The sequence below is a fragment of the Diaporthe amygdali genome (genome assembly GCF_026229845.1).
Source record: "Diaporthe amygdali strain CAA958 chromosome Unknown NODE_1_length_4327563_cov_65_473760, whole genome shotgun sequence".
NCBI classification, from domain to species: Eukaryota; Fungi; Ascomycota; class Sordariomycetes; order Diaporthales; family Diaporthaceae; genus Diaporthe; species Diaporthe amygdali.
The window spans coordinates 3,677,701-3,692,455 of NW_026517021.1; the positions used below are offsets into that span (position 1 = coordinate 3,677,701).

Here is a 14,755-nt window from a genome sequence, read left to right on the forward strand (position 1 = left end):
CTGAGATCTTTTCTGTGCGTGGAAGATTGTTCAATATATATGTACTCAGCTGTGTGGATGAAAGGAACAGGAAGCTTACTTCTCTTCGAGGTCTTGTTTTCTTTGAGTGGCCAGCTAGATTCCTCAGGTCGGTTCTTGAACGCTGCAAATAACGACACCGGATCAAGTGTCATCCTCCCTGTCGTTTCCTTCGTCAAGGCTTCCGACAAGCATAGGCCATACTCCACCATTACTAGGTTTGTGGTCAATAATATCACTAGATATCATCAGTTTAAATCTCATGGGTCGGGGAATAAGTCTGCATTGGTGAGTTACTCACTGGTCTGGCTTCCCCAGGCTATTATCCAAGAACTTCAGTCGTTCTATGCCTGTCGCATAGTCCCCGAAACGGATGAACTGGAATGCTACTTGGTTCTTATGAAGATTGCGTCTTTTCAGCTCCGTAATGAGCTGGTTTATGGGTCGATCTGCACCACAAGGACCATCTCGGGCTCCTGGAGAGGAGTCCCAAACACCACTGGTCAAGACATAGATGCTGATAGGCCGAGCACTTTCGTTCTTGATCCAAGATCTCAGCCCCTTTTTCTCACCTGGCCCAGACGGTAATTTGCTAATGATTTTGTCGACCAGAATCTTCAGTGCTGGCTCAATGTAGCACGGGGACGATGCACCTTTGTCGTAGTTGTTCTGCACAAATTGAACCAGTCTCTCTGTAGCTCTGTTGTGTTGCATATTCCCAGGATCTGAAGTGCAAATCACATCAAGTCCGTTTGGATCTGCGGCTTCGAGGATGTGGGCTAGATTAGCGAAAACATTCAGAACTTGGACCTTAAACTCTCGCATGTGTTTGGAGTTATCGATCATGAGAATCTTTGCCACCGTTTATTAGTACATATGCTTTTCTCACAAGTCTGCTTTCAATTGTGTTTGGTTGACTCACATGATCTCTTTTCTTCAAGAATTTCATTGCCTCGGATTCGCCTGGTAGCAATCGACGGGACTTTGGAGCGTTACCCTCTGTTCTTCGCGCATCCACGTCTTCCATGGCGAGGTGTGGAAAGGTGGTCCTTTTATGATCGCTGGGTTGCGTAGGAGTGACCGTAGAGTTGGAACTATTTGTCAAAGTCGTCGCTGCTCTCGGAGCTGGCCCCGGTGAACCGGAGGATCGCGCGTGCGCGGTATGATGCTGACTGTGCCCCTGACCGATCGCCCCCATCTGTGCGCGCTCATGGATTTCATAAGCAAAACCATTCACCGAAGTTGCTGCGGAACGTATACTATCCATTGCACTCGATTCTGGCAACGTGGTAGAAGATTCACCCGGGGCCCTGCTGGGTGAGGTTTGAGACACACCGTAATGGTCCCATGGTCCTGCAGGGTTGCTCGGGCTGTGAACGCTGAAATCTCCGCCCGGAATCGTGCTCATAGTTGGGGCTCTTTCCGTAAAAGATCCATGAGTCTGATTCATCAAATTGATCGTTGTGGAGGGTGTTTGAGTACCATATTGGGGACCTGCGAATGTCATTTGTGGATCACCGGGTGGACCGTGTTGCGAATGACGGATGTTTTGACTTCTGTGACTCTGGGAGACTGATGATGCCGCTGAGATACTGCGGAAAAGATGGTCGCCAGGCCTTTCAGTGGTAGTCCTAATCATGTTATCCAATTCACTGGAGAGGACTCTTGCGTCGTATCGGGAGTTCTCATGGACAAGAAGATGCTGTAGGACAAGGCTGACGATTTTCGGGGTGAGTTCATCAGACCTTCGGCCGTGTCTCTGGACGAGATCGAGGACGTCTTCGACTGTCTTGAGCCGTGCGTGGCCGTTATGAAAACTGTCGCTACGACCTAGGCCCTGCTGTGTGGGAGCATTCTCTCCGTTCTCGCTCCGACGTCGTTGCTGGAATTCAATCCGTCCGCGCTGTCCGAAGCAAATCCATACAGCAGCTTCAATAAGAACGCATCCGAGGGACCACATATCCACAAGCGGACCTACGATAAAATCAACTTCATGATTCCAGTGAAGTTCAGGTGGGCCTGGAACGTGTCAGCTACCATCGGAAGACCGGAAGAATGCCGAGAGTGCTACTTACAGTAGGTTCGTGTACTACCATTGTCGTAGCCAAGTCTTCCTGGATCGTCTGGCGCTGATCTTCTCGTATGACTGTTCCCAAAGTCACTGATCTTGAAAGTCAAGTCGTTTTCAGATGAGGAAACATTTTCACGGCCAAAAACGAGTATGTTGGACGGTTTGAGATCTTGATGAACACTGGTGAAGAAAGCTCGTCAGTAAGCCGGACGCAAAGACGATCAAACTCAAGAACATACCAGCTAGCTCCAGTCCTCTTAGGCGGCGTATTTTGAGCGACCATGAGCCCCTTTGCTACTTGAAGGAGATTCGACCAGAAAGCCTTTGTCTCTGCAAATGTGAAGGGCGGGTCGTTTTTCTGGTAAACCTCTAGAAGCGAGCCCCGATTCGCGTACTCAAGTAGAATTGTGAATTTCAATCCACTTCCTGGGGCAAGCGGTTGCACTTGATAACTCCCAAGGCATTTCACTATGTTCTCGCAAGGCGTGGCGTTGTCGAAAGCATTATAGGCCCTGATCTCGTTGTAATAATTGCTCTCGTGCAAGCTGCCATATGATTTGAGTACCAGATTGCAGTCCGTCTGCAAAATTTTGAATGTCAGCTGGATCTCATTGGAATGCTACGGAGAACATGGGAAGGTTACCGGATATGTCCGCGCAAGCATCTCTGATGCATGCGCAAGGTGAATACTAGCTGGTCTGCCGATATTTTGAGCGCCCAGTTCTTCGCCAATGGTGAGTGGCAATATTTGATTCGCGTGCAGATTTCTGTTATTTAAGCGATTGGGTCCAAGCTGGACCGGGCAGAACATCCATTGGTTCTCGAAGAAAGCTGTCCAGAATATTTCGCTGTCATTGGCGTTGGGAAAGAAGTCCGGGCGTCCCGTGAATGGCAAGCTATTGTCGTCTCTACCATTTCGAACGAAGTGTTTGAGGTACCGGACGTATGATCGACCAGTCGTAGATATCCACACAAGAATGGAGGATATGCGCAAATACTGTTCGCGGATCTCAACGATCTGATAGTCGATGTCTTCTGTAGCGAACACGATCTCTTTGACGAGGTCCACAGTCCAGTACTTCATCAGACAGTACTTAGAGGCGAACTTAGCGGGTGACCCTTGAGCCTCGTATCCATTTTCAAGGTGTTCCTTGATGTGGACTCTGAAGCGGTCGTAGCTACTCTCCCCATGATATCCTTGCTGTGGCTCCATGCCGGTTTAGAATTGGGGAACAAGATCGTCCCAGCGCAGTGGTCAAGGTTCGATAGCAGTCTTGTCGAGTAACAGCGCGGGTTGTCGATCTTGCTCGTTTCGATTACTACAAGGGAATATGAGTTGGGCAGAAAATTAAAGGTCCTCGTGTGTTTCAGCGGAGACTTTCCAGTCTCATATCCCAAAATGTGCACAATTCAAGGTTCTCGGGGGGGATGAGGTGCTGACCGACAACTGAAATGGTGGGTCCGGGCCTTATCCCACCATAAGTTGAGTTACACAACATGTGGTGACAGGCAGACATAGCACAATGGGATTCATCGAGTCAGGCGCTCCTGGGGGTGATTGATAAATATTAATGCGAGTACTGCCACAGTCTCCGTGTGGCTGAAGTTATTTTCTGGGGTGCTGCACCATGCGCCCATCAAGCCTAGTATAAAAACACAGGCAACTGGCACCAGTCTGCCTTGCTGAAAAGATGGAAACAGAAGGCGGCCTCCATGAAGGCTGTACCAACAACACTCGGGTCCTTCGTGGAGGGTTGGTATATGCATTCATTGGGTGCAGCACTACATGCGGCCCATGGGCAACCCATGGGCACCCAAAGCTCAGCCCCCAGAAGCAGGCTACCAGTGTTGTCGGCTAAAGGTGGTGTAGTCAACGACAGCATATTTCGTAGGGATCTTACAGCCCAAGCTGGATTTGAATGCAGAGTGAAAACCGGAGACTTGCTGCTAGCTGAATTGCATATTCCCCTGACGGAGGACAGGTAGACGTTCAGTGCATTGTTTTCCTGGTATCTCGGACCCTGTTCTGATGAATACTTACCCGTCGTGACCTCCAAGGAGATTTCGCAATTTTCTGCCTTCTGTTCGTTTCAGGAGAACTTGAATGTATGCTCACCTGCCGGACGAGATGATCCCAAATCCTCTTACGTGCATTTGGTAAGCCCCAAGCCTTGCGATCTTTTACCACCACAAGTTCAAAGTTTGACGAATTCATAGTTATTTGAACAAGGAAGTTCTGAAATGCTTCGTAGAATGGGAAAGGTAGCGAGAACAGAGGCGAGTAGCTCCGAGGGCGTAGTATTATAACACATCATCCCAGAGTTGGAGGCGCCCACAATGAAACGGGCTATACCGCGACTCCCGACGAACATCTTCATAATCCATAATTAAATTGCAGTCTCTTTGTTTACATATAAAATTTTGTGTTTAGAAATAGGGGGACCGACAATCGAAGACATATTTCCAATCACTCTGAACGACCACCTGTTTGATCTGCCATCATTTTCAGGCAGCGATCTCAGGTGCGAGTTAGCTTTTGACCCCTCTTTTTATCATGAAGAATTCAAAAATTGACAGTTGCGAGAATATTCATCTCAAAAGCGATTGGAGATGCAAAATGATCCGTTCTATGCCCCAGATATTTCCAATTGCAGCAGTCCTTAGATGCGGTAAAAGTCCAACGAATACCAACTTCGATAACAAAGTAGAAGTCCACTCCGGAAAAACAGCTAGGAAGAGAAAAAAACACTGAAAAGACAACTGGAAAGAAACTCGGTTACAAGCTGACGGTAGATTCCAACCAAGATTCACGAATCAGCAAATCCCTCCCTCTTGAGGCCCTGTCCATCCAAGCCTCAATCTCCTGCGCCTTACAAATGTCATGTACAGGGCCCATATAAGCATCACAAGAACCGTCATTGGGATACATATCTTTAGAAACAGCATAAAGACACTCCAGTTGATGTTCCATGTTTGAGGGTTGTCCTCGGGTGCATTGACGATTGGGGTACTGAAGAATGTCTGGTCAGATGTCAGAGAATTGGTCGACTTCATTTGTGAAGTCACCAGTCTTACCCCGAGGAAGGTGCCTGGCAGTAGTACTAGAGTCACAAATGTGATTGCGCTCATGGATGCGGAATCTCGTGCTGTCGCGTGTGCGATTTTCAGCATGCTGTCTGTGACTTTCTCCATCCGCATGGCGGAATCCTCCATCCTCTCAGATATTCCGTGGCCACTGAGCGTGAAGAGTCTATTTATCTCCATATTGTACGACTGAAGAATTGAATCGTACTAAGAGCCGGGTTAGCTGATCTTGTTCAAGAGAATGCTACTCATTGACCCAAACACTCACTAAGCGTTTCCCATCCTCAATGGATAGGATGAGGGCCTCAGCCCTCGCAATGTCTGCTTCAAGGTCCTGTTCGAGACTTGTGACTCGTTGAGTGAAATTCTCATACGATCCATTAATCTCGGAAAAGTCCTTGATCGCAGACGGGAATTGAGTTGACTGATATCTTTGCTTATAGTATTCTCGAGTACCTCTCAAAACCCCGAGATTGAGGTGCATTGCTAACTTTGCTTCTTGCAATTTTGTGGTGTAGAAGTTCAATCTTTGGAACTCGGCGAACGAAAAGGTCTTCAACTTTTCCAAATGGTTCGATATTTTCTCCTGTTGGTCGGCTTGAACATCCCTAGGCGGGTTTGTCTCTTGGCTCTTTTCGACTTCGGCTTCTGCTACCATTGCATTCAATGTTCCGCGCACGTTTGTGAGTCCAGCTTTTACTGCATTGAGGGCCTGAATTGGACCATTTACTGACGGCAAAGTGTTCTGTCTCGAGATCATGGAGCCTTCCCTGTCTCTCAGTGACGGCATAGTGGCGGCGCTGATCAGCCGAGGTGTGAAATTGAGTTCATCGCCCAAAGGCTCGATTGGCGTGCCTTTGACTTTTACGAGGATCTCCCTTACATCATTTTCGATGTCGCCCAAGTGCCACCGCCAGCCCTCTGTACACCAATCAAAGGCAATGAGATGAGTGTTGAGGCAGGCAACGAATGACGGACCCAGACCGGAAGAGTTAGAGGCTCGCATGGCTTCAAGAGACTCAGTTCCCTCCATGATCCTGTCCCGGATCTCATTATTAGCCTTAACAGTCAGCCAAAAAGCGCGGCCATTTTCCAGATCGAATGAATGATAGACAGCAGTTTGACGCATGGACCATTTCGCCTTGGTGTTGGGACTCGATGTCTCTAAGCCGTGAAGCTTGTAGCAATGCCTCAGTTCCCAGCCTGATCTGCCAACCTCTGGGATTGCAACGAGAGACGACTGACTTGGTTTTGCCAAATCATCTTGGCAGAACGAGGCAGATTGAAAGCCTAGGGGTGCTCGCTGTTTTCCAAAGGAGGCCAAGACGTCTATGAGGATTGGCGACACCTGCTCATAACTGCAGAGGTAGTGGAGCATTTGTGGTGTACATCTTAGAGCTGCCCATGAATGAGGAGCGGAGATAAATCTAACATCTTGTCAGCTACATTTGCAGCCGAGAATCATGGCTAGGTCTTTCATTACACGTGACGGCTTTTTGGGTCCTTGATACGATTAAGGAGGTATTTATGAAAGTGTTGGATGAGTTCTTCAATGCTTTTGATCGTTGTCTCCTGGAAGTCTGTTCCAGCTCTTAGTAAAGTGTTATCACAACGTTTTTCAGGTCAAATATCTTACTCGCTGAGCCGATCGGGGCTTCCCAGAAGTCCACAGATGCTCGTTTTGTATCCAAGAGCCGACTCTCGTCCGCATGTAGCCTCTGTTGGTAGTTGCAGAGAACTCGATTTAGCTGCTGCTTTCGTAACAGGTTCAAAGGCCAGTTCTCGGCCTCACGGCAGGCTTCGACGAGCTGATCATACATATTGATGGCCATGACGACTTGCGCTGGTGAATTGAATTGGGAACGGCTGTGTCCTGGCTTGCATTTACTCACATAACTGGCGATCTCATCCTACTTATCAATCTTACTCTGAGGCTCATCTATACCTGGAAACTAGAATTTGGGAGGTCGGCGTCAGGGCCTCTAGGGGCGCAAAACAGCATGGCTTAGAACCGGTGAAACCATCCAAGAACAAGGGGTCATCGCGATGTGAATCGAAGGTTGTTGAAACAATAAGAGGTTCTTGAATGAGGCAATGACCCCCATAGGGCTGGGACACGGGATCGTAAATTGCGAAACACCAAATTCGAAGTGGTCAGTAGATGTGTAAAAATAACAGGCTATATCTCAGGCCACGAAGTGGGAGTGCGCGTGTGCCCGCCACCTACCCGCCACCACTCCTCCAGTAAAGCTGACTGCAGGGTTCTTGTGCAGGCCTCTGTAGCGAGACGTGGACTGTGTAACAACCCGTAAGAGGAATGTCTCCAGCTGAAAAAACCCGGCAATGCCCCTAAAGCACAGCCTTGACCGTCACGCAGCCAGTGTCTGATGCTGGCTCAGCTTCAAGTAATCCAAAACAACAGCAGAAAAACATGAATTACAGGGAAAATGGCCATTGGAACGTTCCCCAAAAATCCCAGCTGTCTCCAAACACCGTAAAAACATTTAATGCCCTATGAGCTCCCAGCCACATCGCAACCTCGTGCTGCGTTTTTGGTAAATACCGAGTTCGAACGAGATGGGCCTCTCGTGTCACTTGCGGAGATTCTCGACATCGTCTTCTTGGTCCTTTCAAGGCTTAGCAAGACTTCATGGGCTGTATCTAGCACATAATGTCGGGCAAAGGCAAGCACACCTGTGACAGCTTTTTCGGCAGCTCTACCGCGTATGTGTCGTCATCTCGTTCCTTGATTGGTCTCTGTTGGCACTCTGGGGGCAAGGCATACTGGGGACGCAGCCGTCTCGATTTACCTGAACGTTGATGACAGAGCCTGGGAACTTTTCCTGTAGGTATTTCTTCAAGGCATCTTGGGTAAGCCTGTAGCGGTGAATGATCTGGACAACCATTTTCCCAGCGTGGCCAATGAAAGTTTAAATTTTGAGTTGCCGGAATTCGTACAGTGATCTTCCAAGGAATTTTGGGAATGTCGAGCACAAGCGCGAGGCTCTGGCCGAGTATGCCTTGGCCATGTATTTATTCCTTGCGGCTATACTGCGTTGCGCACCACAAGGCTCCATCGCAGGCGGAAAGAGGGGCTGCTTGAGCCTCACCTTCATCGCCTTCCTGCCGTATTCCGCTGGTGGTTCGCCAGATGACACTCGGCAGCTGCAAGTTCCTGCTGGTAATCTCTTTCAAGGCGGGCGAGCCAGGATGATCGCCCGGATGGAGGAAGACTTCGGAAATCTGCTGCTTATGACCTGCATTGCGGCAGACTGTGGCATTGGCTCACTCCTTGTGCCACACACCATCTCATGAGTTGATCAGGCCTTTTGTTCGAGCGAGGTCGCCCTGGCTTGCTCATGGCCTTGTTGGCCGGGGCGTGTGGCTGCTCAGATGGTTCGCAAATGGTTCGCATGCGCCAACTTCTACAACTCGGTCCCCTCATGCAGATGAATGCCTTGAAAGGTCAGGTAAATGATAGAAAGGCCCTTTGTATTGACAGTGGGACAGGCCTAGACGGCCATGCGCCATGATACTTCCTGCTAATGAACGAAGTGGAAAAGTGATGTGAGTGAGCAGCCCTCCTCCCCCAAATATTGGGTGGGGGTAGCCTCGCGGATCTCTTTTGCGGGGTTAGGACTTGGGATAGGGGTCCAGGGGCACGGAGCTTTTATCGATAAGGAGAGTGGTGATGACCTCAAGGTAGGCCAGACTCATGGGCGGATTTACCATGGCTAGCAACCTCCTCAGACCTACTTCGTGCCGGAAAGAATTTCGACATCACACTCTCTCCAGATGAGCTTCGTTTCATGATCACACAGAAATGAGCCACCAACGCTATGCCTCCCACGATCCTGTAAAGGAACCTCACTCAATCTCCTTGAAGGTCCTACGGTAAGTAAACCACCAATACTCTCCAGCCTCGCGACTCCACAGCCCAACTCACACTCTTCAGGCTCTCCCGACCGTCCCTAGTCGCCCAGCATCCCATAACTCCAAGCGCATCACCATCAGCAATACCTCGTCAGCCTCCAATACCGGCCTCTCTCGCCTACAGCACGACGCACGACACCAACCCCTCGCCCTTCCTCCTCAGCCCCATCCTCAACCTCCCACCAAGCTTCGGGTCCGCCTACGTAGGCGAGACATTCAGCTGCACACTATGCGCCAACCACGAGGCGCCGCCCGCCACTGAGCCAGCGCCCCCACAACTCAGCGAAGATGGCTCAACGCCCGCCCCAGCACCTCCACAACCACAGCGCAAGTACATCCGCGACGTGCGCATAGAAGCAGAGATGAAGACGCCCAACTCGACAGCCGTCACCAAGCTCGACCTCACACCCAAGACCGGCGCCGCGAATGACGACGACGACGGCAAGCCCGCGGGCGTGGACCTGGAGCCGGGCCGGACCCTGCAGCGGATCGTCAACTTCGACCTCAAGGAGGAGGGCAACCACGTGCTGGGCGTGACGGTGTCGTACTACGAGGCGACCGACACGTCCGGCCGCACGCGGACGTTCCGCAAGCTGTACCAATTCATCTGCAAGCCGAGCCTGATCGTGCGGACCAAGGCGTCGCCGCTGGCGCCAGCCCCGGCGGTGCCGGCGCGCAAGGCTGCGGGGCCACCTCCGACGCCGCCGCCGGAGAATGGTGAGGGTGACGGTGCGGCACCAGCCGAGGGAGGCGGCGAGGACAAAGACCCCGCTAGTGAGGAGGGCGGCTCCGGGCGGAGGAGAAGGAGGTGGGTCCTCGAGGCGCAGCTGGAGAACTGCTCCGAGGACACCACCGAGCTGGAGCGCGTGGTCCTCCAGCTGGAACCCGGGCTGTCGTACCGCGACTGCAATTGGGAGGCCGGCGGGTCCCCGCGGCCGGTGCTGCACCCGGGCGAGGTGGAGCAGGTGTGCTTTGTGATCGAGGAGTCGGAGGGCGGGGCGGGCGTCGAGGAGCAGGACGGCAAGATACTGTTTGGGATCCTGGGCATTGGGTGGAGGACTGAGATGGGCCAGAGGGGTTATCTTGCGACGAACAAGTTGGGGACCAGGCATGTCACATGACAGAGTTACGGACGAGAATAAAGGTGAACCCATGGATGAGTGTGATACAGCGTGGTGCTATATCACTTGATTGTTCACTAGGGAACAAATAGACTCATGATGTATGATTGACGCTCATTTGACAAAATGACCGGACTCCTTTGGTTCTGAACACTGCCATACTACCAGGATTCAGCCTGCCTGATTGTGCATTTTATTCAACAGATGGCGGTCCCCGTGCCGGCCTTGCAAAGCCCACCTCCCTCTCTTAAAATAACCACCTAGTTGTACATAGCATTTTGTAAATCACAATGCCGTTTTCTTGATCTGGCTCTGATCCAAACAACCTTCTCATGCAATGCAGATTGACCAACCAGGTTCTTCAAGACCATAACTGTCTAGCCGACGACTCAGAGCGTTCGGTCTCTCCGAACTGGGTGCTGTATCCTCCTGTAGTACCATTGGAAGTAGCTACCTCTCAGAGGGTAGGCGCTGCCTCCCAGAAACCCATTTGTGAGGCCCGCACAAGGATTGTCTTCTCCTTTATGATGATTTACAAGCATTTTTGGTTGGTTGGTGGGTGTCGTGATGGCTTGAGAATACTCAGGCCTTGTTGCTACTCCCGATTGCTTTCCTTAAAAACCCCTTGCCCCGCGGCTCAGGCTTCGGCGCACCAGCGATGGACCGCGGCTCCTTGAGTAGAGCCGGGTCAAGCTTGTCGGGAATCCTCGTGATGATTGACCGATAGTCGCCTTGGAATTTCGAGTTGGGAACAGGGACAGCTGCTGTTCTCCATATGTGGTCTGTTGTGTCGGCCATGAATCCCGTAAGTTTGGGTTGCCTCGAGGGCGCTAAGCCACCAGAGACACCGTGGCTCGCTCTGAGAGTTGACAGTCGCGATATGCCGGCCGAGAGCATCGGTCGACCGCGAGCCTTTTTGGCAACCAGGATCTCATCAAAGAGTCGGTTGTCAGGATGGCTCGCGGGTTGCCGCTCTCGCTCGTGGATGAATTCATTGAAAGCTTTGTTTCATTAGCATGATTCGCTGTGGCTTCTCGGTTGATTTCCCGGATTCTTGCTTACCTTGCGTATCTTTCATCATTGTTGCATACTCCTGTTGGTCATACGGCAAGCTCCTAATGAAACCACTCATATCAAAGGCATATAGCTGGCCAGCTTCCTTTTGCTGCTTGTTCGGCCGACTCATGTACTTCCTATAGGTATACAGCAAGCTAGCAAGGCAGCGAACAAAGGCGGCGCGGACACGGTCGGCATGGAAGGCGACAGGGCAGACAAGACAGACGAAACCCAGACAGCGATTGTGAGAGAGACTGCCACAGCCCTTGCATTTGAACAATCCATCACCTTCGGACCGTTCGTCACAAATGTCGCAGACTGAATCACGCTCTGCAACATTCCATTCCATGCAGTGGCCTTCAACCCATACTGTCGTATCCGTGTTCTCGACAGGTTGAACAAGCATGTTGGGCATGACAGTCGAGGCCGCGATTGTCGATTGTGCGTATGAGGATGGCGCGTAGCCAGTGTGGTATGATGACTGAGAATCCCCAGAGGTGGATGAGACAGAGAGATTTTGAGAGTGACCATTAAGAGCCGGAATGCTGGGTCTGTGGAGTGGAGGGTGCTGTTCCATACCAAAGGACGAACTACGTCGCGATTTGGTGTCAAAATGGCCAGAACGCTTCTCCCTCAGAGTACCGGACGCCGCGAATCCTGAATCAGTCCGTGAGGTTGGCGTGGTCGGCATCGGCGGGAATGTCATCGACACCGGCGAGACCGAAGAGTTGGGACTTGTCTTTCCGGATCGCGCTGTCGTCGGCCTGTCGGATCTTGAAGAACCAGGCTTGGCATGACAGAAAGCATTGAAGATTGGTTTCCGGATGGTGTTCGGCTGATCTGGCTCCCCGAAGGTAGATGAGTTCTGTGACACCCATTTTCCTATTGTTGCAGGGGCAGGACTGGTATTGAAAACGCCGTCATTCTCTGCTGAATAAGCATCATAGGGGAAAGCCTCAATGGCGTAAGGGGGGGCGCCAGTAGTAACTCCAAATCGCAACTTGTGTGGCGCGGCAATTTGCAGCAAGGAGAAGAGCTTTCTGCGATGCTGCCGGGGTAGACGATGGGGCTGCGACGTGGCGTCGATGGTGTCTCTGTCCAAATCCACAAGAACGTAGTCGTCTTCCGGGAGCTCGATGTTATCGTACCGCCTCTCGATGCCAACGATGTATGGACATGGGGCATCGAGCGCGGAGAGAAGTCTTGCAGGTAACACCGGAATGAAAACGCTAGCCCATTTCAGGGGATACAGCAAGTTGACAAGGGCGTGGCATGCGAGGTGCAGCATCGCTGTGTAAGATGAGATAAAAATGATCCGCGACTCGGACATGGCGTACTCGAACAATGCCACAATATTCTCAAGGGACAGGCACCTGAAAAGCGCGTAAATGTCGATGTTTCGCGAGCCCGGTAGCTCGTTGACTGCCTCCTTGCGACAGTAAAGGCGAAGCTCTCTGACACCGAGCTCTACTTGGGTCTTGGAGCTGATGGGGCTGACAGCTTCGATGCAGAGGTTGACGACGTAATGTTCGAGCGGCTGCCAACGCCCAACCTTGGGTGAGCTCGGCGGGACCCTCAATACCGCACCGTCGGTCATGGGCACAATGATAGACCGGAGCCAATCCTTCCAAAATGTTATCTTGGTCACATCCCGGCCCAAAATGCCGTAAGCCCGTGGTGTCCATAGTCCGGTGTCACCTGCCGTGAGACCGTCAATCTTGGAAGCGGCTCCATGCCTGAGTGGTCTTAACATCTCCGTCATGAGACTGATCTTCTCCTCCACGGTGCTGATCTGATCGTCAAGGGCGTCCCTAGCGGGAGAACCAGAGGGGATTGTGGGAAGTTTCGCGAGAAGCTGGGAAAGATGCGCACGCTCGGCGGCAAGGCGGGCTCCCAGGCTAGCGGCGAGTTCTCTCTCCTCATCCGACATATGTTTCTGCCTCCACGATTCGCACTTCTTCTCGACCTGCTCAGCAACGTCGGAGCTCAACGCAGTCCACACTATCACGGTAATTCCGTAGAGCTTGGAGTTGTCGTCCGATGTCATCGTGAAGCCGTGCCACGTGGCTCGCGGGCGCTCGTCGGATGATACGACTTGAATATCGTTAGGGAAGGCGAACATAGGTACATAATCCGGGAATTTGCCTCTCCGAGTCTTCTCGTCCGGTGCGCCCTTGGGATACCTGTCCAATAATTTGGGCTCGAAGCGTCTCTTGAGGGGGTGCATGTCAGGGTCCATATTAAGAGGTTCTGGAGGCGGAATGACTGAATTGTAATTGCTCAACCGTTTCGTGGTCCGAACAGAGGCTGGCAGGATGTTAGCGTACGGCCCTGAACCACAATTCGATCCTGGCGCTTTTGCGAAAGCACTTACCTGGCCGTGCTCGAGGAGGAGCGGTCTGCCTCTTGACGCTGTTCATGTCCCTAAAACTAATTTTGCGTCGTATGCTTCCCTTGATGCTCTTTAAGGGGCTGACTCTCCCACTGAGCTCGCCCTCTTCGGCCTTGATTCTCTCTGCCCGCGGATTGTTCACCATGGGGGGCCGCGCCTGCAGCTTGGCTCCGGCAGTGAAACTTAGGTCGTCCAAAAAGATCTCTCGCTCTGCGGCGAACTTCATAAGGGCCTTGTCAAAGTCGAAATCTGGCAGACCGGTGAAACCCATGCCCTGTCCACCACCATTGGTCGTGGACGACCCCTCGCCAGGGGTCGATTCTATGGGACTAAAAGGGCTTTCATCCGCACCACTGCCGCCATTGATAGGTGGGACTGCCCGTATCGTGGCGCTGCTTCTATTACTCCTGGTGCCCTCATTTTCTTCGCCCAATGTCTGTATGGAAAATCGGTTGTTTTCGTTGGAGGGAATCCTGGAAATTCGGTTTATAGAACTCCGGCGAGAATGGCGGGCAGACTCCTTGGTAGGGGTCTGAGTAGGATTGTCGGGAGTCTCGTGCTCGGCATCCTCCCTGATAGTGTCGTTGAGCTGGAGAGAGCTCAGAGGCCGTGGATCGGGGTCATTGTCATGGTAGGCTATGTCTTCTATGCCGGCAATCCAGAAGTAGTCGGCGAGTGGCGCTGAGGAGGCGTCCATGGCACTTGTCTGCTGCTAGCTTGCACTTCTCTAAACCACAGCGCTCGCTCCTTTCATGGGGTCATTGGTCGGCCAGAGGATGTGTTCTGGTCAGACCCCAGGACTGGGGCGGGACTTGTATGGCGGGACCAAGTCTTGGGTGGTCGAAGGTAGCTATCAGAAGCGGTTGCGACACGCGGCTGCTGGGCGGGTGGGCCTTGTGCCCCCTAAGACGAGGGAAGCCTTTGGCAGGTACTGTGGTGGTAGCCCACCGAGCTGTGGGGGTCTGGGAGACTGTCGTCGCAGGTGTTGTCTCAAGACTGGGAGCTGGGGGAGGCAGCTGGCCGTGAATGCAGCAGTGTGTGAGGTGAGGCGAGGTGGGGGTGGTGTGAGGTTGAGAGCGG

At 52.0% G+C, this 14,755-nt stretch overlaps 5 protein-coding genes across 5 annotated transcripts; 2 read left to right on the plus strand and 3 right to left on the minus strand.

Moving 5' to 3' along the window:
• Positions 1-162: 162 nt before the first annotated feature.
• On the minus strand, positions 163-1,045 carry J7T55_006692 (uncharacterized protein; the record flags this gene model as incomplete). The annotated part of the gene is made up of 3 exons (XM_053131469.1): positions 163-232; positions 320-870; positions 941-1,045. The coding sequence occupies 3 exons, from the start codon at positions 1,043-1,045 to the stop codon at positions 163-165; spliced, it is 726 nt and encodes a 241-aa protein (XP_053001455.1).
• A 67-nt stretch (positions 1,046-1,112) lies between these two features.
• Positions 1,113-7,005, minus strand: J7T55_006693 (uncharacterized protein; the record flags this gene model as incomplete). The annotated part of the gene is made up of 14 exons (XM_053131480.1): positions 1,113-1,216; positions 1,354-1,512; positions 1,573-1,921; positions 1,997-2,037; positions 2,094-2,269; positions 2,329-2,669; positions 2,733-3,290; positions 3,991-4,170; positions 4,964-5,110; positions 5,165-5,380; positions 5,442-6,337; positions 6,419-6,531; positions 6,657-6,753; positions 6,810-7,005. 14 exons carry the CDS (start codon positions 7,003-7,005, stop codon positions 1,113-1,115), a joined length of 3,573 nt encoding a protein of 1,190 aa, XP_053001456.1.
• Positions 7,006-7,844: 839 nt separating this feature from the next.
• On the plus strand, positions 7,845-8,488 carry J7T55_006694 (uncharacterized protein; the record flags this gene model as incomplete). The annotated part of the gene is made up of 2 exons (XM_053131491.1): positions 7,845-7,897; positions 8,146-8,488. The coding sequence occupies 2 exons, from the start codon at positions 7,845-7,847 to the stop codon at positions 8,486-8,488; spliced, it is 396 nt and encodes a 131-aa protein (XP_053001457.1).
• A 508-nt stretch (positions 8,489-8,996) lies between these two features.
• J7T55_006695 (uncharacterized protein) lies at positions 8,997-10,227 on the plus strand (the record flags this gene model as incomplete). Its single annotated transcript, XM_053131502.1, has 2 exons — positions 8,997-9,067; positions 9,129-10,227. The coding sequence occupies 2 exons, from the start codon at positions 8,997-8,999 to the stop codon at positions 10,225-10,227; spliced, it is 1,170 nt and encodes a 389-aa protein (XP_053001458.1).
• A 582-nt stretch (positions 10,228-10,809) lies between these two features.
• J7T55_006696 (uncharacterized protein) lies at positions 10,810-14,372 on the minus strand (the record flags this gene model as incomplete). The annotated part of the gene is made up of 3 exons (XM_053131513.1): positions 10,810-11,228; positions 11,290-13,590; positions 13,658-14,372. 3 exons carry the CDS (start codon positions 14,370-14,372, stop codon positions 10,810-10,812), a joined length of 3,435 nt encoding a protein of 1,144 aa, XP_053001459.1.
• Between the last annotated feature and the right edge of the window lie 383 nt (positions 14,373-14,755).